Raw genomic sequence first — 23404 nt, 5'->3', positions numbered from 1 at the left:
ACTTATTGTAATACTGTAATACTTTCTCAGAACAAAAGTTTGAAAAAGATTATGTGAAGATACTGTAACAAAAAAGGCAGCTGAATTTTCTTTTTAAAAAGGGAAAGAAATATTATTATTTATATAAAATTGGCCATACTATTTACAAGGAAATAATATCTATGTCTGCACTGCAATTCTAAGTTTAGGCTTTTCAAAACTGATTTTTTGGAGTATTTTGAACAACTTAGATAAAACTTAAAACCAATTGCACAGCAGGTTATTAACACTTTCAAAGCAGTGTCTTCAAGTAGTATCAAGGGGAAGATATTCTTAAAATTTTGCTGTGAGCTCTCTTTTCTTTAACAGTAACCATTAAAATAAAATGGTACAAATAAAGCCAAGTTTTTCAAGTTTTTTTAAAATAAATTTCCATTAAGCCAGGGCATTCACTTATGTGAGTTTTCAGGAAGAACATGTATGACTCTATGCTCCCTTTAAATTCACAAAACAATTATGTGTTTCTTAATGTCTTCAGAATTCAGTTCTAGGGCAGCTAGATATAGCATGTATCCTTTTGTTCTCCTGCAAAAAGTAAAACTAGAAATAACTACTTTAGAGAAACAGAACCATATTTGATCACCCTCATGGTGCTATGGGACATATCCTCTCATAGTGGGATGCCATAACTGTAACATATTTCTCCTAGAAGTAAACACTAAGAAAACTGATGATTTGAAAACTTCAGTGTGGTAGCATGATAAAAAGGTTCTTTTTAACATCAATACCCATTACATCTTTCATTTAAGAATTCATTTTAAAAAATCAAAATGAGCACACAAGTTATTTCAAAGGGGTTTATAGCTTCTCTCCACTATATAAAGACCATAAAAAAAACTGAAGACCATTCTAAGGTCTATTGCATGAAGGACACATAATGACCATTGAAAAGAAAATTGGGGGGAAAAAAAGAAACAAAAGAATAAAGCACTTTTCAGAACTGTTTGGGGCACAAGACATAAGAACTGCTCATGTCGAGCTGTTTCAATAGATTATTAGAAAATACATCAGATTATGTGTACATGTAACTCATATGAGACTATTCAGAAAATCAGATACGTCCAAGATTCATGTGAGTCGCTGTAAAGGTACAATAGGCAGTCTGCATATGTGCAATTGGGCTGCATTGCACCTAGTTAGCCGGGAATGTTTCAGAAGTGATCTGCACATATCCATCAAGTGAAAACTGCACAGCAAATCTCTCATAAAATGTGCCAAAACTACTACCACTCCAGCAGAATAAAGGCCCCGAGTAGCAAACAAGTCTGCAGAGGAACTTCTCTGGAGGATGACTGGATGAGGTGTGAGGACCTTGGGGGGCATCCCCTAAGTTAAGGAGACACAAGAAGCTTCCCTCAAAGTTGTTAAAACCCCATTGGCTCCTTCCCCTGTTCCTATGTCTGTTCCTATGTCCCTGAGCCACTCCCTCCCTATTCCCTGATTGGCCTCATCTTTGTATTGCCCCGAGACCAGGGTGACCCCCCAACCCCTCTGGACAGGGCAGTCAGAGCTGAGACATGTGTGTGCTGGGGGAACTCTGAACATCTCACCACACAGCTGAATTAAACATCTGTGGATACCATGCAAAGGCCCTTTCTGCTTCTTTACCCTGGACCTTACTAGCAGCAGTTGAGGCTGCTACAATGAGGGTCTATAGAAATAATTGTATCCAATTATTTGCACTGAAAAAAAAGCTTTCAGAAGTTTGTATTACCTTTGCACTCCTTCCTGCCTACACATACTATTCATACCCTGTTCAATAATATGAAAGGCTTCTATGTTTTCTATGTAACAAAAATAGATGTTTTCCAGCTACTTAGCAAAAAATAACCCATTAAGAAAAAACTCACGATTTTATTTTTCACCTTTATAATCCATTAACGGTAACAGCTTTTAATGTACTTTTAAAATTCCTGAGCCTCTAGGGCTGAGTGAAAAGATATACCAACAACCAAAGTGTAGAAAGGTTATCTTGGTGATACTAGCTATATCAAAACTTTAATTTAGCAGATCTTTATTATATTATCCGTCATAGGTCAAAAATTTGACTATTATCTTTTAAGGGTTTGAGAAGTCCTATGTGATGTAGAAAGTGTGAACTCAGTATCTTAAGTATTTAAAAACTAATCTATTAAGATTTAGTAGATAAGATGTGAATTGAGAATGTAGACTTAAAATGTCTACATTTTAATGTAGACATTTAATCGACATTTAAATGTGTTAACTGTAAATGTATTGGCATGTAGAAACCCATCAAAGTACAATAATATTCTTCTTGTTACATTAAACAGCAATATTCAGTCAAATAAATATATTGTATAAGTATCCCTCTGTGTGTATGTATCCATACAAAAATGAACAGATAAAATATGTTTACATAAGCAGCTGGGCAGCAGTACTGCTAATGAAAATTACGCTGTACATCAACTGGTAAATACTCTCCTTATAAAAGAACTTTCTCAGAAAACCAATGAAAATTGTAACAGACCAGAAAGAGAATTTAAGCAAAGTTCTGGATCACTTGCTGACTTTGCTAGAGAAGAGCTCAAGTTGAAGAGAATTGTGTTGATGCTAAAACTTCCTTTGAGTCTTTCATATTTATAGAAACATATTAATATGTGTTTCTATATTTGTTAAGGTGAATAAGCATGTTATATTTACATTGTGTGTGCCTTTTAAGAGGATTTACTGCTGATAATACAGAATGAATATCTAACTATATAGGATGGCATATTTATCAGTTCCTTTTTTGATGCATGAATGCTAACAGGAAAATCCAATTCTAACTTCGGAATATTTAAATTATTTTCCATTTTTAACTGACGATACTTTGAAATTTTATTATTCTCTTTTATAAAATATTAGCCAAAGGTCTAAGACTGATGTTGTGCCTATATGGGTACATAAAATAAAAAGAAAGACAAAACTGGGGACTTTTTAATACATGGATTTGATAAAATAATACCTTAATTGCTGCTGTCAAGAAGCAGTTATTGTTGATCACCTGAAAATTACTTGTGGAATTTCCATTAATATCATAATATAAAGCTCTTCTGAAAGAAATACTTTAACTTGTTTTGTGACCATGATATTTTATATTTTGCCATAGAAAACAGTATGCATATTTTCAGCAAGAGAGTGTACTTCCCATAACACCTCAAATAACATATTCAATTGAAAATGCAAGCATGACATTCAGTCTTCATTTGCTGTTAGTGTCTATCTAAAAAAAACCCAAATTGATGGAGACAGAAAATTCTAATCTGATGCCCTAAGGCCAGATTAGATTAAGCATCTAAATTTGGTGCTAAAGCAACTAGCTTTTCAGTAGTTGTCCCCCATAAGGGAATCTTCCCATAAGGGAAGTGAGCTGAGTCTTACATTCCTTTGTAGAGTACTAGGCAGGTACCAGTTAGGGGGTGCTATGAGCAACCACTGCCTCCAACATCACCCAAAAAAATTGTATGCAGCTACCTGGAGCTAGTAAGTAGATAAACACTGCCAGTAGGACTGAGCTATAAACTACACCTTGCAGACCAAATACAACCTGAGTCCAGGTCGTAAGGGTAAAGGTATGATGTTAAAATATACTTCCCTCTTTTACAAAAAGCACAGTGATTAAGGATACTACTCAGGAAATGTGCTCCACATCTCCAAGTACAGTGTGACTGACTTTTAAGCCATTGGTTATTTTGAGCTCTCTTTTTTTGAAACACTTCAGATCAATGAGCAAAAAGAGGATCAGGATTCAGCAGTCTAGTCTTTTATGTTCTCCACTACTTCCTCTTCCCTATCTATGCTTAACAGATAACATTACTGAAGAGCTGAAAGAGTATTCAGCACCACAAAAACCACCAAAAATCTGCTTCTCAAAGCTTCAGACAGGGAAGTCTGCAGGATGTCATAGGTAAGCTGAACAGGATAAGTGATGAAATGTACCTCATCAAAACTGAGGGACTCGACTCTGTGTCACAGAAACTTGAAAAGACTTAAAGTCTTCTCTTAACATAGAAAACTGAATGGATCTTTTCTAATACGAATCCCATACTTCACATAAGGCCTTCTTCTTAAATCTGACTCAAAAAACCAAATGAGCATCATCAAAGAGTCCATAATTATAGATTACAAAATTAGATGCTTGGTTTCGGCTGTCAAGCATTTGAACGAACATTGTGTACTTGAACTTACCTCATTCCTCCCAGGACCATTTGCAGGTCTACAGCCTGCTTTCAGTAAAATTGGAAATGCTGCTGTCTTCTAAAAGCAAAGCAAAACACCTTTGGAAATCTAGGATAATTGATCTCTTGTCATACAGATGATGACATCTTGATTTATGTATGAACTGTGAGGCAGAGGTACTCTGCTGTCCTCCGTAGTCCAGACTAGGAACCTCACTGGACCACAACATAACCTTAGCAAACCTAAGTATCCTTCTTATGGAACTCAGGGAATGAGTGGAACTTCAGATGTCTACACTGGGTCTTGACCCAGCATGAAACTAGGATGCAGCCAAGCTGCACACCGGGATTAAGCAGCTGCAAAATGTCCCCAGTACCCATGTTTTATATATGGCTATTGACAACAGAAACTCTTCCAGTTTTCCTACAACAAATAGTGATCCAGAGCCTGACGTGAACTTTCCAGTTTTAACAGACCGATCCATAGAACTTCATTTGATTGTTGGTGTCATAATAATAACCTGACTCAATGGAAGGTAGTGCCACTCAGAACTCCGCATTTTCCCCAGAACCTGAAAATATATTTTGAAGACAGTCTAAAGGCAAATAATAAAAAATAAAAAAAAAAACAAAACAAAACAAAAAAAAAACCACCAAAAAAACCCCCAAAAAACACCTCAAAACCAAACCAAAGCAAACTAAAACAAAACAAAAAAACAAATAAAAAACCCACAAAAAACCCAAAAAAATCAAACAAACAAGCAAACAAAAATCCCCACAACAACCAAAAAAACAAACAAACAAAAAAAAAACTCCACAGAACTACACAAGAGTTTTACTGGCAGCTTAAACTACTGTAATAAAATAAACTAGTTTTTGTCATTAGTAATAATTCTTGCTGGATTTTGAATAGAAATACATATGATCTTTGAAAGACATATTCAGTTTGCCAATGCCAATGAACTGTTTCTAAATGTATTATACCATGTTGTGTGGACTGGGTAATTTAGCTCCTTTGTACTATGTTTCTAACAGGTAAATGGCATTTTCTCTCCTGTATCCAGCTCATAGATCAGGTGAAACAAATGATTCACCCCTCTGACATTCAGAATTTGGTATGTTGATCAGTTGCCTCGGTTATTACTTTGTTCCCTTTAAATTATCTGTTGCCTGTAAATACATTCCCCCTGATTTCAGACAACTTCAGAGATTTTTCACCTTTTCATTTTTTAATGGAAGAAGAGACAAAAAAAGACAGGGCCTTCTTTACTAGTAAGGATTTTCTAGGTTCTCCCAGGTTCAATTAAAAGATATTTTAGTTGCAACTAGTAGATTTCTGTCAACAAAAGGCTTAGAAGAAAACACTTTAATTTTTAAATGCTTCATGATACTTATTTAGAACTTCTGATTTCTTCTTCCTTTCCTTTCCTTTCCTTTCCTTTCCTTTCCTTTCCTTTCCTTTCCTTTCCTTTCCTTTCCTTTCCTTTCCTTTCCTTTCCTTTCCTTTCCTTTCCTTTCCTTTCCTTTCCTTTCCTTTCCTTTCCTTTCCTTTCCTTTCCTTTCCTTTCCTTTCCTTTCCTTTCCTTTCCTTTCCTTTCCTTTCCTTTCCTTTCCTTTCCTTTCCTTTCCTTTCCTTTCCTTTCCTTTCCTTTCCTTTCCTTTCCTTTCCTTTCCTTTCCTTTCCTTTCCTTTCCTTTCCTTTCCTTTCCTTTCCTTTCCTTTCCTTTCCTTTCCTTTCCTTTCCTTTCCTTTCCCTCTTCCCTCTTCCCTCTTCCCTCTTCCCTCTTCCCTCTTCCCTCTTCCCCTTTCCTTTCCTTCCATTCCATTTCCATTTCCATTTCCATTTCCCTATTATTTTCCTTCTTTCTCAGCTGATGAAGGTGATGTTGTTTTAACAATGAAAGTGGCACCACCTGCACATGTGTTTGCATTTTTAAATATGGTCACAGTCTGACTGATTTGCAGGGGTAAAACAGTTTCAAAATCTGATTGCAAGCTCACAATGACAAAACTAGATAATTACTATCTCCACAAATATCTGTAAGTCAAATAACTTGTTTTAATACAGATTAGATTGTAACTAAAGTTACAAGACTGATATGAGAGACATGATAAATGCAGTCGTGACAGAAAACAATTTTTAATTTAGTAACCCCTATCAATCTAGATAGCCCATGAATATTTACCATTAATTCAGTAGGCTGGAACAGAGCAGGGGAAAAAGAACGAAAAAAAAAGAAAAAAAAAAAAAAGGAGGTTTGACCTAAACAGGACTGAGGAAAAAAGAGAATTCTCAGCAGTTTTACTGGGATAGCACAATAAAAAAAAACCTTTAAAAAACTGAATGACATGCAAAAGTATTGCCGTTCTTAATATGTACTTCTCTTTGCAGAACTTACCAGTCGGATTATAGTTAAACAAGCAACTTCAAAGGCTGAAATAAAATCATTTATGGAAATTCAAAACAAACCTATTTGATCACATCATACTTCACAGCAGGGATACAATTTGCAGAGGCTGAGTGAGGGCATAGTGTAAGCAAAAACAGGTTGTGTGTGCAATGAACCAAACTAAATGGTTTCTATAAAAGAAATGTTGTTTCCATTAATTTTTCTGGTAATCTTATTAAAAATGCCACCTGTCCAGAATAGAATTGTCCAGGTTTTAATTCCTTTTCATATCTCAGTGTTCAAACACAAGACAGAGGAGGTAACATCTTATAGCTATTAAAATATGTCACAAAATGTCTTATTCTGAAATCTTCATAGCTACAGCAGTTTCTACAGCTCTGTTTCAGCGTCTGGTTATTGTACCTTTTACTTTTTCTCTTGTTGTGCTCAAAGAACTGACTTTTCTGATAAGCTTAAAGAAATTTTTTTTCAAAGCATGCATTGCTTTTTAAGCCTCTCTTTAAAAAAAAAAAAAGTTTCCAGTCTGTAAGACCTAAAATTCAAATATATAAAGCAAATAAAACATAAAATGCACCGTTCAAAATTCCACCACCACCCCACCAAAATCCCCTTAAGAGCCCTGAACAGGAACTTTGAATACCAGCAAAGATGAAATGGTGCCATAATCAGCATAAGTGCATGTGGACTATTCACCTAGATCAAACACTTTGGTCATATACTCAATTAAATTTAAATCCCATTATATAATGTATACCAGCCTCATTTTATGCAATTCCCTAATTTAATGGCTTGGTATTAGCCTTTTTAGCTTTTGCACACATGGACTAATTTTCACGGTGCTCAGTCCCTCTGGGAAGTAGGTCATTAAAGTCAACTGGATGGAGACAGAAACTTAATACCTAAACAGTGTTGCAGAAGGGTCAGAGTCACAATAATAATGTAAAACAGTTTTTCACTCATCCTACTTTGCAATATTTATGAAAATTCTCCCTCATATATATATCCATTAATATTGGAGATGAAAAAATAGAACAATAATGAAAATTATTATCCTGTTAAAATTTGATTTGTGAAACTGAAAAGAAATAAATCAACAAAACAAAAATCTCAATTAAGAAATTAAAAACTGCAGTTTTAGTAATATTTAACTACCAAGACAACACTTGTTTTACACTGAAGCACTAGAATTATAATATTCATATTACCTTTCTCAATGTGTATTCTTTTTGTCTCATGTCCCACATCATGACCAGCCAGATCACCCTCCTTAGGCCCAGGCAGGACATTAGGTGACAAACCCATCAGCATTTGGTTCATAGAGAGCCCGTTCTGATGGACAGCTGTTAGACACAAGCGCAGGCAGAAAGAAATCAGCCATCATATTAACAATACTCTTTTTTATTTCTTTTACATAGTCTTCCTCTTAATTATACAAGAATTCTAACAATCATGAAGTTACTTGATTAGTGCTATCAGGATCCACATAGAAGAAAAGTTTCTTCCTGTTACTTCTAGTTTAAAACAATCAGATTTAAAAAGAAAGTTCAGTAACTTTGGATAAAGTTGGAGATTTGCAAGTATGTTCTTGCTTATTTAATAAGAATTGTTAAATTTTTAGTTCATTGTACAAAAATGCTTGAGTACCAATATTCCCAATATGCAGTCCCTAATAACCTCCTTAAATGAAGCATTGTGGTCTTTCAGGTGATAAACACTGAAAACACATATATTCTGTGCAACAATAGAACTGCTTATTTGCTCATCAGACAGGTGGAAAAGCCCTGTCCAACAGCTTTCAGAGACTTTCATGAGTCTCAAACACATCTCAGAAAGGTGTATATATTTCTACGTAGGTAGTTTATATTTCTATGTTTTTTGGAAAAAAATGTCTTTTCAAGAGGTTTATGCCATTTTTAGTAATTTTTTTTTTTTAATATGGAACCCATATTTCTGTAGTAGTCATCTTATTCTGGCTGGCACCACAAAAGATGTACTTAAGAATCAGGTGTGATGTTAACAAATCAGATGGGACAGAAAAGAATTATCTTACAAATAAACAAGTTATTGAAGTGATCCACTACTTAGGGAACTCTTATGCTCACATGGAAGAAAAAAATGTGCAAAGGTCCCACTCCTCTCTGTAAATTATAGAGTAAGCTGAACAATACAATTTCCTTTTCCATTTAAATTAAAAAAAAAACAATTCCAGTAAATATCTCTCAATTTAGATTTTTGGGGTTTGTGAGGCTTTGTTGTTTTAGGGTTTTTTTTTAGGAGAAGAATGGAAAAGGGCTTCATCAGTTGTAAACAAATATACTATTCAATCAAGAGAAAAAAATTTAATTCCACATTTGTGAGATTTTTTTTCAGATCCTCACTTATGAAGTCTGCAGTGGGTTGATCCTGGCTGGACACCATGTGCCCACCAAAGCCACTCCATCACTCCCCCTCCTCAACTGGACAATGGAAAGAAAATATAATGAAAGGCTTGTGGGTCAAGCCTGGGGAAATAGATAGGTCACAGTATAGGGGATGCCAATTTAATCTGCTCTCTGAATTGTCCAAGTGATAAGAAAACAGAATTTTCAGCTCGTCATAGTCAGGCCTCATTTCTTTTCTTTGGTAAGTCCTTTTTCATTACACACTAATGAAAGATCTCTCATCTGAAGGTCAATGAAGAGTCAGCTTCCTGAGTCTATGTAGAGCCTGAAAAGAAGCAGCCTAAAGAACACGTGTTGCATCTAATCAGTATACCTATTTCATACCACCTATTTCATACAGCTATTTCATGGCCTTCTATGCATGTGATAAACCCTCCAGTTTCACCTACTGGCAGATTCCACTGTGGAAAGATGATTTAAACACACAAAAACCTGCAACAGAGCAGTATTAAAGGGAATGGACAAGTGTAATATGAATTTAAGCATATATCCATAAAATAGCATGCATTTAAAACCTTAATTTCCATTGCTGCACTGGAATATCACAGAATTCAGAGTCTTTGCCATGTAATTTACATCCTGTATATGGAACTTTGATAAGAATGGCATCACTCTGGGACACTACAGTTTAATTTTACGCTGTCCCCTGTGAGCTATGAGTGATAATATTCTTTCTATCATATTTCTCACCATTACAAAATTTTGTATTTAAAAATTTATAAAGTATGCACACTCTTAATTTTTTAACCCAATTCTTCTCTTTATCAAGCAATTCTACCATGTAAAATATTGCTTATGAAGTCAGATTCAATTTAAAAATCAAAACCAAGTACCCAGATTAAATAAAATTCAGTTTCTTTTAAAAAAGTTTACACTATATGTTCAGTTCTAAAACTAATCCAGCAAATTGCTTCCTGCCTGCAATTCTGTATTTCATTGCTCATATCTTTATGTTTAATATGACATGATGGCAGTTTATATCAGTACCTGTTAATGTAGCATCAGATATTATGATACTGTAAACTAGGGAACATAACATTGGGAGATAGTTATTGCAGCTGAACTTCTGAGCATGAGACATATGAGATCCATTTAAGGCGAGAGCATTTTGGCCAGAAAAACAAGCTGCACCTATTCAGTTTTAAAGTGGTGAGAAGGCGAAGAATGGGACCTACGGATTCTGTCTGAAGAGCTCTCGGTCCGTGCAGGAGAACTGGACACGCTGCTGCTTCGATGAGAGGATGGATGGCTGCCAGGTCTTCGGCCCTCTTCAAGAGAAGGAGCAGGAGAAGGGCTGTCTGGAACACGTTCCTAGAACACACAAAAAGTCATTGCAATAAAATGGCAATGTTAAACCAAGCCTCTGTTTCCAAACATCACTTCCCTAAACTGAACCTCCCTCCTAAATTACAATTTCTCTATTCATTCCCCTGTTGATATTTCCAGGACTTGCAGAGCATTCTCAAAGGAAACTTGGCAACTTTAGGACACTAGACCTAACATTTCAGCATGCAATGTGAGCACTGCTCATCCTATTAGGCTTTTAACTGCCTTCTGGACTACTTAAAAAATAAGAGGTTTGTTAAGAATTTGTGGTTGTTGTTGTTTTGGTTTGGATTTTTTGTTTGTTTGGTTTTTTTCTTTTTTTTTAATGTTTTGTTTTATTTTCTTTACTCATATCATCATGCAGTTGAATTGGAAGCATACATTTTGGCTTACAGATGTTAGCCTTATGTATTTCTGTAAATAAATAAAGATCAGGTACTGTTGTTTTATCTCATGTTGACTTTTACTTCACATTTTAATTTCAAAGAGGCTTCTTGAGCAACAAGATCTAATTGAACTGTTATGGATTATAAAGAAAACATAACCTCCTTATAGTACCTATACCAGTAACATGACTGATGTAAGTCCAAATGTCTATTTTTATCATGGAACACAAACTTGGAATGAATCACGCTTTTTGGATGAATGTGGCCATATCACTTCAAAATGGGAAAAACCACCATTCATACTTTTCTATCCAGGAAAGGCCTGGCAGGGTAGCCAAGAGGAGCTATGATGTATTTCAAGAGGTTCCTTGGTTTTGAAAACCAGAATGTGAAGACTGTGATGGCTTGAATTGCATATCTGCTATGTGAGAATTGTTAGTATGTAGCAGACAGATATATCTGATATTTACCAGAAGTTCAACACAAACAATAATCAAAGGGAGATGAGTGCAGAATAGTTCTTTCTAGAAAATTCACTGTCTTTCCCTGCAGTTTCCTTTTTACCGCTGAAAGTTCTCAAGACTCATTGCTAAAGTATGTGAAAGTTTTGGAAAAGTAGTGATAAAAATAAATAAATCCTATAGGGGAAATCTATTGGAAGGATTGAAGATATTAAACTAACTTTTTTTTTTTTGCTTGTTTTTCTCCTTTTGATAACTGAAAAACTGACTTATAATGAAAAAAATTATGAACCCAAACCACCAATCAACAAACAACTGCAAACATTCAACTCACTAAAAGCTTTTGGTAATGAAATAATACAATTAGTACGTGTTTAATAACACAAAAGAAAAGTCCCTGTTGCAAATGCATTTTCTTGAATAAAGCAGTACATTTCTCACACAGAAAAGTTCTTTTTGAGCAGTCATTATTTTATTATGCACAGTCACTAGACAAATATTTACTTCTCTGAATGCATTCCTAAGAAATTTTGCAACATCCTCAACTAGAGTAATCAATTGATTTGCTCAAGGTAAATTTCATAGAAAAATATCTACTGAACTTGAGATTCTGATTGCAAAGAGATTCAATGAGCATACTGATGGAGTGGGAGGAGATTTTTTAGAGCAATGTTTCAAGACATTTAAGTGGATTCCACTTTAACAGTCTTAGGTTTTTAAGTCAAAAACCTTGATGAGGATAGCTTAACTGCATCATAGCTCTAGGCTTATTATGACTTTGATTGTGTTTATATGTCCATGAACTGGGTATTCAAGAGGAGGATTATAATGCAGATGTTTTCAGAATGTAGAAGATTTATTTCTTTAGATTTGGGAGGATTTAAGCATGCACAGTGTACAGATTGATATAAATTAGAACACGGTGTATTTAATCATTCATTTAAAATATAATTTCACTATTTGGCATACAATGTATTGTTCTTAGAAGTGTTTCATTAAAATGAAATCCAGTGAGCACATAAGATTTGAATACAGAGCTGCAGAGTAAATTAATTTATTTAAACAGCTTAATTTGTTTATCCTATTTATTTATGTGTGCTTTTACAGCACGTATTATGAGACGGAGCAAGCAAAAGGAATGCACAGGACAACAAAATATAATTACTGTACAAACAAAACAGATAATGGGTTTTATTCTCACATAATATGACATAGACAAAATCCATGAGAAAACTATATATCTTGGCTTTATCAATTTATTTGTAAAATAAAACATGGGATTGAACTAAATAGAAATGCAAAATAAACCAATTTAGTACCTTAACTATTGTTTTATATCCTTGCTTCATAGCTCCACAATCAGCAATCTAGTCTATAGCAAATTTTTGTGTTTGACAAATTCACTGCAATAATAAATGGCAATGCTACTAATAATAAATTGAAATATTCTGTAGCTCTAAAAAAGTCATAGTAATAAACTAATGGTGCTGGAATATCAATATGTCTTCCTTAACAGAGATTTTGTGTAGAAAAGATTAATTTTGTTTGTGGCAAAATATTAACTCCATTTAACTTAACTCCATTTAAAATTTTTCAGAAAAGGAAATGATCAAAATTGTGTCCATTAAATAATGCACTTTCATACAAGTTACTCTATATGAAACAGCAAAGAAACAGAACTTATTGACTTACAATCCTGGTAATAGAAATCACCTAGGATTCTGTCCACTGACCAGTATTTTTCCTAAAACTTGCCTATTTTTTTCTCCATGTTTTGCTTCCCTATTTCTTTCTACAGATATTCACAGGTAAAATGTAATGTGAACAATTTAGGTAATATGCAGTAATTTAGCATATGGTTGACCAACATTTCAGAATTGTTAAGACTCTCAGGTATCAGAACCAGAGGCTTTACTAAGCAATGGGCAACAAACTCTTAGGGGCCAAATTTGCAGCATTCCTTATCTTAGTGCTCTTCACAATTTGATCCAAATCATGAATCCTAAACATTTAAGAATCTGGCGTTTACCTCCTCCGACAATGTTCCTACCACAAAGAAATTTTCACTCTAGGGAACTCTAATGCCCTTTCCTGTACTCTTATTCCAGTGACAAGTTACACAGCCTCAATATCAAGTTCATTTCATAAATAACAGACTTGTTCCTGTGATACTGTGTGTTTTATTTTATCCTGTAAAAAACAGGTAAAATATTTCAGTATCAGAGATTTAAACACATGAGATTGAGGTTATCTCTAGAATTGAAATCACTCCAGCTTTTTTCCAGAATACTACATATCATTCACAAAATCACACTGTCTTGGTCTCTTCAAGTAAAATAGGAGAGTCTTTATGTATTTATCAACTTTTTTCTAAATGTCTCAAATAGGCAAATACTGCAAAATCTTATTCTGAAAGTTACTTTTAACTTTTTTTTTTTTTTAAGAATTATCTTAATACATCAGTAATGGTATTCAGAAGACCAGAAATACTTTCTTGCCCATATCACATCTTTGTCCATATACAAGGTCACATAGTTATACAATATTAATTTCTTTCTTTGCCTATTTTATTTCTGCTTCAGCAGCATGTTTTCCCTGTTTGAAAATTGCTTCATTACCAAAAGCCTTCCTCAAAATATATCAAAACACCAAGCTGACGAAGTTTAGCTGTTGTATCACTATTGAAAACATTTCAGGTAATATATGTAAGAGTAATCCTTCTGCTCCTAAGAGGACAGAGAAGTAAGTGGTATCTTCTAGGTTCTCACCACCTCAGTTTTCCCACAAGTATTCTTTATTCTTTGCCATTCTTGTTCCTTAATAACAAAATCGTTGACCATTTCTGACAAAGTTTGAATACATGTTCTTGGAATAACCAAATCAGATTTGCATGCACGGTCTTCACCTCCTGGCTACTTCTCTCCTGCAGGTATTTAGTCTCAGCTTTTTACCATGTTCTAGTTTACTTTGCCATAAGACTCATCTCTCGAGTTTAGTCATCCTTTAATTTTAGTCATGGAATGAGCTCTAGACATGCAATTAAGTCTTGCTCTAAAGGTATATAATTTTTTTTTAACTATTCAATTATCTTGCTCCTCTCCAGAATTGAACAAACTTCTTCAAGGATGTTTGTGCTTTAAGTCATTGAAATGCAGAGGATAAAGTAATTTATTTTCAAGGTCATACTTTTCATAGTTTAGGTAACTTATGGAATTGTTTAGGTTGGAAGAGATGTTTAAAGGCCATCTAGTTTCAACCCACCTGCCACAGGCAGGGGCACTGTCCACTAGAGGAGGTTGCTCAGAGCTCCATTCAGGCTGGTCTTAAACACTGCCAGGTATGGGGCACCCACAGTGTCCCTGGACAGCCTAACTGCATGCTAGGGAAAGTATAAATGACACAAACTGTTTTATACAGTCGTGATAATAATCATCATTAGCAGCAGCAGCAGCAGCAACATCATCTTTTAATCAGGAGTGTGAGAGACTAGGCTGATTAATGACTCAAACAGTGGCCCACTTGACCACCCAGGTGCAGACAGCACACACTCATCACTGGAAGCTACAGCTGGGTGTAGAAAAAGATAAGGAAGGAAGCTGGTAAGATGTAAATCTTGCCAATTTGCCAGTGGGCTACAGTTTTTATCATGGCTATGCCCTTTTCATAATGGCTCAGGCATGAAAACTCCCCTCTGGGAAAGTACTGAGACATTCACACATGATCTGAAGGTGTTCACCCCTTCTGACAGGCCATAATTGAAGGTTCAACTGTGCTGACAGGAGAGGCAGTTGTGGCATCTTCAGAGGTGTCATGGATCATGAAAGACTCCTGAAGTATTCTGTGGTCCACAGCCTTATAAAATTTAGCGTGAAACTCCTCACCTCAGGAGAGGAACCTGGATTCCCACCTGAACCTAAGCATATATAACTGTGAAACTTTGGTGTTTTGTGGGCTTTTCCTATTCCTGACAGATAAGACAGCTGCAATCACTTCAGCCAACAGATATTGAAATTACAACAATCAAGCCTTGTTGTGAGGTCCATGGGTGGTGATATCTTTCCATTCCTTTCCATCTTTTTTTTTTAATGTTTTGATATTGCTATATTACTACACATAATAGCCTAAATGGCTACATATGTACTCCCCATTGCAACTAAACTGTTCTAAAATCAACCCTCCAAGTGTATATTTACGAAAACAGATTTGCGTCATTTCATATGACATTCAGTGCTGTTTTGCTCTAATCTGCCCCGAGGAATCTATTAACAAGAACCTGTGTTACTCTCACCCTTTTGGGATGGGTCGTAACAGGGAGCAATTTATATTATTTCCAATCTTTGTGGGAAGACACCTGTCTTCCAAGCCCTTTTAGTGGCAGAATTCTAAAAATGGCTTTTAAAAGTGATCAAAACACAGATTTCTTTCTTCAGCTCCTTACTGACTTATTTTGAACTTGTGTGAGATGTATTCCAGGAATAACTTTCTTGTAAAATGTCACATTTAATTTGACATTGCTTTAGCTGGATAAGTGTAAAGAAATTAGTTACTTGAGTATCTTTCGTATTTTCTGCAAACAGAATATTTTACTTTTACAGTTTTACTTTTTCATTCTGCTTTAGTCAAAGACAGTATGATGCTCTAAATGAACACTTAGACTCAGGAATTGCAAAAGTAACTGGACTAATAATTATTTCCTAACTTCCTTAGTCACTTCTATATGTGTGTTATCAAACTGACTGAATGCTATACAATTTTATTTCTATTTCCTTATCTGCATACTATCCGGTTTGCTAAAGACCTTTCTAACTTCACACTGATGCACATGACATTTTTCTCACCTTGTTCTTACAGATCCACTTCTAATCCCAATCAAAATTCAAGAGTTTGAATGTTTTGTATTGTCATTAACTACACTATTATCTTAAATATTGGGCGTCTTTCTTCCGAAGAAAAGAATCCATGATGTTTACATAAGATGTTTTTTCTCTCTGTGAATACCTTAAACTTATTTATCTTTTGGACCAATTGAAGTTAATGCAATTTCCATTATACTTTTTACTTCTGCAATTTTTCATTGTACCTACTTTGCTGAATCACAAGAATACTGACAACTGAAAGCATAAAATGAAGAAAGAGATCAACTGACAATACGACTGAATTGGTTTGATTTTTAGTGTCCTGTTTTCTACATGTATTATTACAGCAGAAGTTAAATGAGAGGAAGCCAAACAGTAGACTTCCAAGTAATCCTTTAACAGTACTTCTCCAACAAGAGACATAAACCTTGGAAATCATGAGCAGTACATAAAACACAATGACCTAGTCAGGAAGTGGGTGTCAATGGATAGGGCCATTACAGAGATTAAAAACAAGCAAGCAAACAAAGTCGATCCCTATCAACAGAAGAAAGAGCTTGGTTTCACATTCACAATGAATATTTCTTCTAACAAACAAAATGTCCTTCTAAGGTATTCAAAAAAACCCATGCAATATGCAAATATATAGACATGCAAGAAACTCTGTTCCAATTAGTTACTCCCTATTGGCAAGCTGGACACACTTTCTGATTTTTTTAAGGTTTTTTTTCTCCTCTTCTGAAAATCTAGCCTTACTTGAAAAGTAAGCTTAAGACGCATCACTAGGAATTCACCCCTCAAATTAAATCCAAACCACACATCCAGCCAAACACCAAAAATTCATCTGACTAGATGTCATTGTGTGTACTACAAATGTCTGCATCATAACTAGTCACCCTAGGCTCATTTGTCACCCACACATTTACGTTTCCATGGTATAACTCACCTCATTCTAAAGTAACTATCTCAAATAGATCCAATGTATTATGCCCTAGTAGTCAGAAATATGAATCTCATCCCTTGTACCTGGCCCCATGGCCATATTGCATTAAGTCAATCTCACACTACATACATACCTCCCTGTTACACACTGTCACGGTTTGACACTGGCGCAATGCCAGCACTCCTATGAAAATACACTTTCTTAAATAAGTGCTGTGAGATATGATCAGGAACAGAGTAGAGTAGGCTTAAGCTTAGAAATAAAGGAGAAAGAATTTATTAAATTACTACTAATATAATAAAAGACACAGAATTCAGAATGAAAACTTTCTAAAACACCCCTCCTCCCCCACTCATTTCTACTAAAACACAGTGAGACACTACCTGGGATTCTTGATCAAGTTGCTACCCTTCAGATAATTAATACTTAGTCTATCAAGGGAGAGAGGAGTTTCTCTTGCACCATAGACCCCCCCAGGAAACACAATTGTCACTTCTTGTGTTTCCATGTTATACATGGCAACCGCCCGGAGAAAATCTGTCAGTGTGACACTCTCTTTTTCTTGTCACAGTGCTCTCACCGCTGTGCATGGACAGACTGCTTATAGGGCTCTTTTAAGGACTTAAAGAACAACAGTTCCGTTTCCTATTTTGGGACCACAGTCCCCCCCATTTTCTTCCTCCCCTGGGGCTGAGGGTCTAACAGCTTCTCCTTTTCTGGAACAACAGCCCCCCCCATTTCCTCCTCCCCTGGGGCAGTGGGTCTCAAGAACATCTTCTTCTTGAAGACAGAGGGCACTACTACACTCTCTTCAACTCTTCTCTGTTTACTCTATTCCTGTGCTCGTAGTCACTGAAGTAGGTGTCTTGGTTCACTATTGCATCTCCTTAAAAATTCAGTCTTTGTTGCAGGAGAAATTGGTTCAGTCTACGACTGAAGAGTAGCCAAAAGCTACTCTATCATCTCTTCTCACCTAAAATTTCTTCTTCTAACATCTCAGGTCCCAGACTGACTCTCTTCTCTTTCAAATCAAGGAGGAGTAATTTTTTACAAAACCTTTATTTTTCAGGAAAGGGTTAAAAGTCTCAGACTCCCCGGATGGCAGAAATCTCTGCCCAGAACTCCAACTCCCATGACTGGGCACCTTCCCCCCCACGCCACTTCACTTTCTCTGTATCAAACCACAACACACACATGAATATGCAAATTTCTAAACATAAAGTTTGTACTACTTTCTGTGTGTCATGTGTAGATACCTGTTTTACATGCCACAAGTTCATTCATATGAGCATATGGCTGCTATTGGCTTCAAACTGCACCTCAGAAACATTCATGATAAAAGAAACAAGGATCCCACATTATTAAAAAAAGAACATGATTCCAAGTTACAGCCTACCATATTGAGTCAGCATCCTCTAAGGTCATTATATAAAAAGTGTATTAAAAGCTAAAACAAATAATATTAATCATATAGATAGAACTAATTAATGAGGTGGAACACAGCGTCCTCTAATATAAAGATGGCTAAGCCATAATAAAGAAGGTCAACTATGCTTTGACCTAAGATCTACTCATTCTAAATGGAAAAAAAAAAAAAAAAAAAAAAGGAATGTATCTACATACAAGTTATTTTAATATGGAGATTTTCTCTGCTATGTTCAAGTTCCTACAAATTAGATATCATATTCTCTGCAGTTAGGATAAAATAGAGTGTTATTTGATTTACACTATACCTAAAAAATTATAGGTATATTCCAATTTTCATGTTTGGTCACTTAACATGTGAAAGTAGTTGTTTTAGGAGCTGATAGACCTATTTTTATTCTGAAATATTTATTGCAGACTAATTACATTTTATTGTTTGAATGCTCTAAATCTAATTTCTCCTTACATAAAGAAGAAAACTTGATCATACTTCATGTATAAAGAGGAAATTAAAGTAGCTTCCCTCTTCAATTTTTACACATTCAAGAAGAGCACTTTAAAGTAATGTTAAAATTTCTATTTTGAATGCACAATGCACTAATGTCTCTAAAAATAGGAGGTTATCTGAAAAGTCAGGTGTTTTTCAGGTTAGGCATACAAAAAGGGTTTTTCTGCCAGTTTGGAATACAATCAATTTTGTTCTCATTCCCTGTCTGTAGAACACGTACAGCATATCCAGCTTCACAGGAATGCTGCCACTGCCTGCATAATGCTTTTCCTGTACGGCACAGAAATGTCCATAGAAAACTTTTGCCTCCAACACAGGATTCAAGACTCAGATCAGTGAAATGAACTTGCCCCTTTTTCCTCTTAGACCTGTTTCCTTTCAGGTATGCTCTCTGGACTTGCTCACCACCAGTCTGACATGAGACATTAAAATGTACTCTGTTCAGCCATTTCTGTATGGCAGTGACAAATTTCTTCTCTTTGGCTATTATTTGGATTTTTTGGGAAAAAAAACACAGAAACACACAAGTCTGAGTTGGAAGGGACCCAGAAGGACCATCAAGTCCAGGTCTTGAGTAAATGGCTCATTTGGGGATTGAATCCATGACCTGGGTGTTATTAGCACCAGTCTCTGACCAACTGACTTATTATAGGCAAAAAAAAAAAAAAAAAAAAAAAAAAAAAAAAAAAAGGAACATTAAATTACATCAACAAGATCATACATATTGGCGATGAGAAATGAAAAAGTGAATGGATTCCAAAATAAAATTTCATGTCAGAATAGTCCTATAAACAGAGTTATTCTAAAAAATAAAATCTGTCAGCAGCTACCTTTCTTAAATAAGTTTGCAGTAAATTTCTGCTATTGGCTCACAGGAATATATCTGTCTATATACAGATAGATTTTTAAAAAGGTATAAAATGGTGTAACACAACCAGTACTGTGACAGATGTGAGGGAATTAGCAATGTTTAGTCTGATATATCCACTACACAGTGGAAAACTACTGTGCCACTACTGTCTCCACTTTTTCAGCTGGACATATTGGTTTCTGCTATTTTATTCTTAATTCTTTCTATAAGTATTAGTCACATATGGATAAATTGCAATTTTTGATTCTGGCATGCTGCTGCTCTGTTCTAACTCTTACAATGTAATTTCAAGTTGCTCTTAACATAAGGTATGTCCTTTATATTTTCATATATCTTTTTGCTGAGTGAAAAAAATTGATGTAGTGAAACTGCTAACAAGCTGAGCCTTTGCAACCATGGGCAGGTGATGAAAGCCACTTCATGTCTAAAGCATCCCCAGGTCACAGCTGTCACAGTCACTGCAATTCATTGTTGTCACAATCTGCTGTCCCTGCTTGTTGCTGCTCTCCTCTTATTCATCCAACTCATATATCTAAACATTCCATTACAAAAAGACATCTAATGTTCGTCTCATGTTCAAAAGGGCACAACACTCTTCTGAAAAATAATTCTGAAGATTTTAGGGCTCAGAGTTCACTGCCAAATCTAAGGTGTTGCTTTGTAAGCCTTCCCTTGTAATTTTGTCTTTGTCTCATCTCCTGAATACAGCAGGATAAAATGTTTAGTTAGTACATGATCTCAGCTTTATTCCAGCATCTTATCATGAAGAAATGAAATATTGCCCAGTAATAGAAAGGCATTTGAAGCTTTGTGAGTTTAAAGATAACAGTGCTAGCTGTGAAGTCAGTGAATTGGAAGGAAAGGTCAGCAAGTCATTTGCTGTGGCACTGTTCACAAAGGCAATCCTTCTATCCAATGAACCCGGTTGTTCATAATCTGAAGACTTTGGTTTTCTAAGACTTAATTTTGTTCTTTGTTGCTTAATTAGATATGATTACTATTGATTTACTTTTCGGAGTCAAAATTTCTCACAGGCCTTCTAACTTTCAAGCAGACTTTACACTGGCAAACATGCTGTACTCTAATTTCAAATCTATGCTGTTGTTTCAAATTACAGCTACAAACTCTGAGGTGAGTGATTCAAAACTTTTCAATTTGTGGAAACATTGATACTAAGGAGAAAATACTTCAGTAAAATTAGGGTTTAAAAATGAGTCAAATCATAATGAAAACAAAATCAAGATGTCTGAAAATAATAGCAATAAAAAACTGGAAGCTATAATTCTAATAACAAACAGTTTCATGAAAGAGAGCAACCACACTATTTATCTATTCCTGTAAAAATAAAGAAAAAGGAGGTTGACCTTCTCACTTACATTTATTCTTCAAGTTATTTATTTTGATTGTAGTATAAGTTATTATTCATAAACATTACGCTGCCAGCACAAGGTTCAAGAAGTATGTTGATTACAGTTTCCTGCTCAACTGCTCAGTGCATATAATTCAGTGGACATTAAAATCACAGCTTCTGACTATGCCTTGAGAACAGGTAAATTGCCAGTGATATTATGTCCATCCTCATGGGAAAAAAATCACCTAATAATGACCTCGTGCTTTTAAGTTTCTGGGGTTTATGTTTCAATCCTATTCAGTATTAAAAAATAGGAACATAATTACTTAGCTGTGCTACTTCTATCCACATGACCATATCCCTCTGCACTAGATAGTAACAGAGGATATAAATCTAGACATATGCTGTACCACAATGGGGCTGAAGGAATGAGTAGGAAACAGTAAGTTCCTTAGCCCTCATAGTACTGTTGAAATAACTATGTGCAGCAAGATCTTACATGTAGAAGTGAGTTTTGAGTGACTGATCAAAACTCGTGCTTATGGATTCACCCATAGTAGAAATGAATTGTGAGCAGTAACTTACAGGCCTTGACTGAAGAAGTCACAACAGCACTTGGGTAATGTGATCTTCTACATAAAGGACTCAAAATCCTTAACTTATTAGTGCAAACTTCAAAAGAAATGTGTATTTCATCCTTTTATGTGCACACTTTTCTAAAGAGAACTTAGGTTAATTTGGTCATTTAAAAACATTTCATTGAAATCCACATATTTTTATATTATGGTTATGTGCAAACCAGATGGGAACATGAAACCTGGTTTGTCAAATAACTTGCACAGGATGTTATGCCAGGAGTTATGCAGAAGTTGGCAGCTACAATGAATATTTAATTAGCATGGATATGAGAGCTGAATTTTCAAAAATGACATTGATACCTACTGTAGATTATTAATACAAACAAATGCTTAAATAAGCAAACTTTTGGAAAGAAATTATGATTTTCCAGTTATAAAGTGCAGATAGAATGTTTCAGAGAGGCTAAATTGTTAGATACTTTCAAAGTCTTCACCTTCATTATATGGAATCTATCTCTGCTAAAGAAAATAGATGAGCTACAAAAATGAACTTGTTAAGAAGTAAACAACCCCCAGGATAAGGAAAAATTTCTGGTATAGGACTGCCCACAGTTACAATAATATACACAGTTATATGACAGTATGTCCCTTTCAGAGTCCAATAGTTTTAAACCTACTAGACAGGTTTAGATCACATGAGCTAAAAGTACTTGTCAGTTAAGTGCTTCCTGGGTCCAGCAATGTTCCCATAATGGGGTTAGATCTGTCAACAAAGCAGGACTTGCTTTCCACAAAAGGAAACCATTTTTACATGGCCTATGAGAGATGTTGTACTCAAATGTACCTGACTGTGGTAACTGGAGACAAAGATAGTGGTCACACTGCAATATGCTCCCATAGACGTATTTAAATGTAGGCCATAGTAACTTAAGCAGCTTTAGTAGCTACAACTAACTTGTAAATCAGCTTTACAAGCTAGAAGTCAGCTTGTTAAAGTTTAGAAACAGAAGGTTACCAATGCTCATGAAGGTCAAATTTTATACTCTTACATATGAAATAAAATAGCTCATAGAAAATGAAAGGAGGGAAAATAGCATGAAAATAGTAAAAACAAAGTTTTGTTGGCACAGTAATTCATATGTCAGGTGTCATTTAGCATGTGCTCCATCTCAGTCTTCATTTTTTAAATACCCCAGTAGGACCAGTGGACACTGGTCCAATTAAGAAAATAATTTTAGAGGACTGTTCTGTGCTACTTCATTCTAATTTTTTCTGGAATTTGGCAAATTTCGTTTCTGCATTTTTAAACTATCAAACCTTTCAGCCTTCTTCAGATAACTTAGAGCATTTAAGCTCAAATGCTTAAAGTTGGAAGAGCAATCCCTTCTAATTTAAAAGTAATTTTTTCCATGATATCTCAAGGAACATTAGATTACAGACTATGAAATACAAGAAATCACAAAGCTGTGTATTAAAATGCTTTGAGTGTTGCTTTAATACTGATTTAGAGAGATGGAGGGAAACTGAGATGGTAACAGTGGCCACTAGTAGCCTGTTGTGCTCTCAGAATCACCACACTTAGTTTTCTTGTATTTACTGACTTACCTTAGAACATCTGACACCTATAAAA

General features: G+C 35.2%; 1 protein-coding gene across 1 annotated transcript in view; it reads right to left on the bottom strand.

The window, feature by feature from the left end:
• Window positions 1-23404, bottom strand: part of DACH1 (dachshund family transcription factor 1) — a 356631-nt gene that overhangs the window by 93425 nt on the left and 239802 nt on the right. Inside the window, exons 6-7 of the mRNA XM_053936033.1 lie at window positions 10245-10380; window positions 7834-7968 (exon numbers count right to left, since the gene is read on the bottom strand). Of these exons, the coding sequence (XP_053792008.1) occupies window positions 7834-7968; window positions 10245-10380 (271 nt within the window). The remainder of the gene's footprint in view (window positions 1-7833; window positions 7969-10244; window positions 10381-23404) is intronic.

Source organism: Vidua chalybeata, chromosome 2, assembly GCF_026979565.1.
Source record: "Vidua chalybeata isolate OUT-0048 chromosome 2, bVidCha1 merged haplotype, whole genome shotgun sequence".
Classification (NCBI taxonomy): Eukaryota; Metazoa; Chordata; class Aves; order Passeriformes; family Viduidae; genus Vidua; species Vidua chalybeata.
The sequence above is the reverse complement of the archived record's forward strand: the minus strand, read 5'-3'. Positions and strand labels throughout refer to the sequence as shown.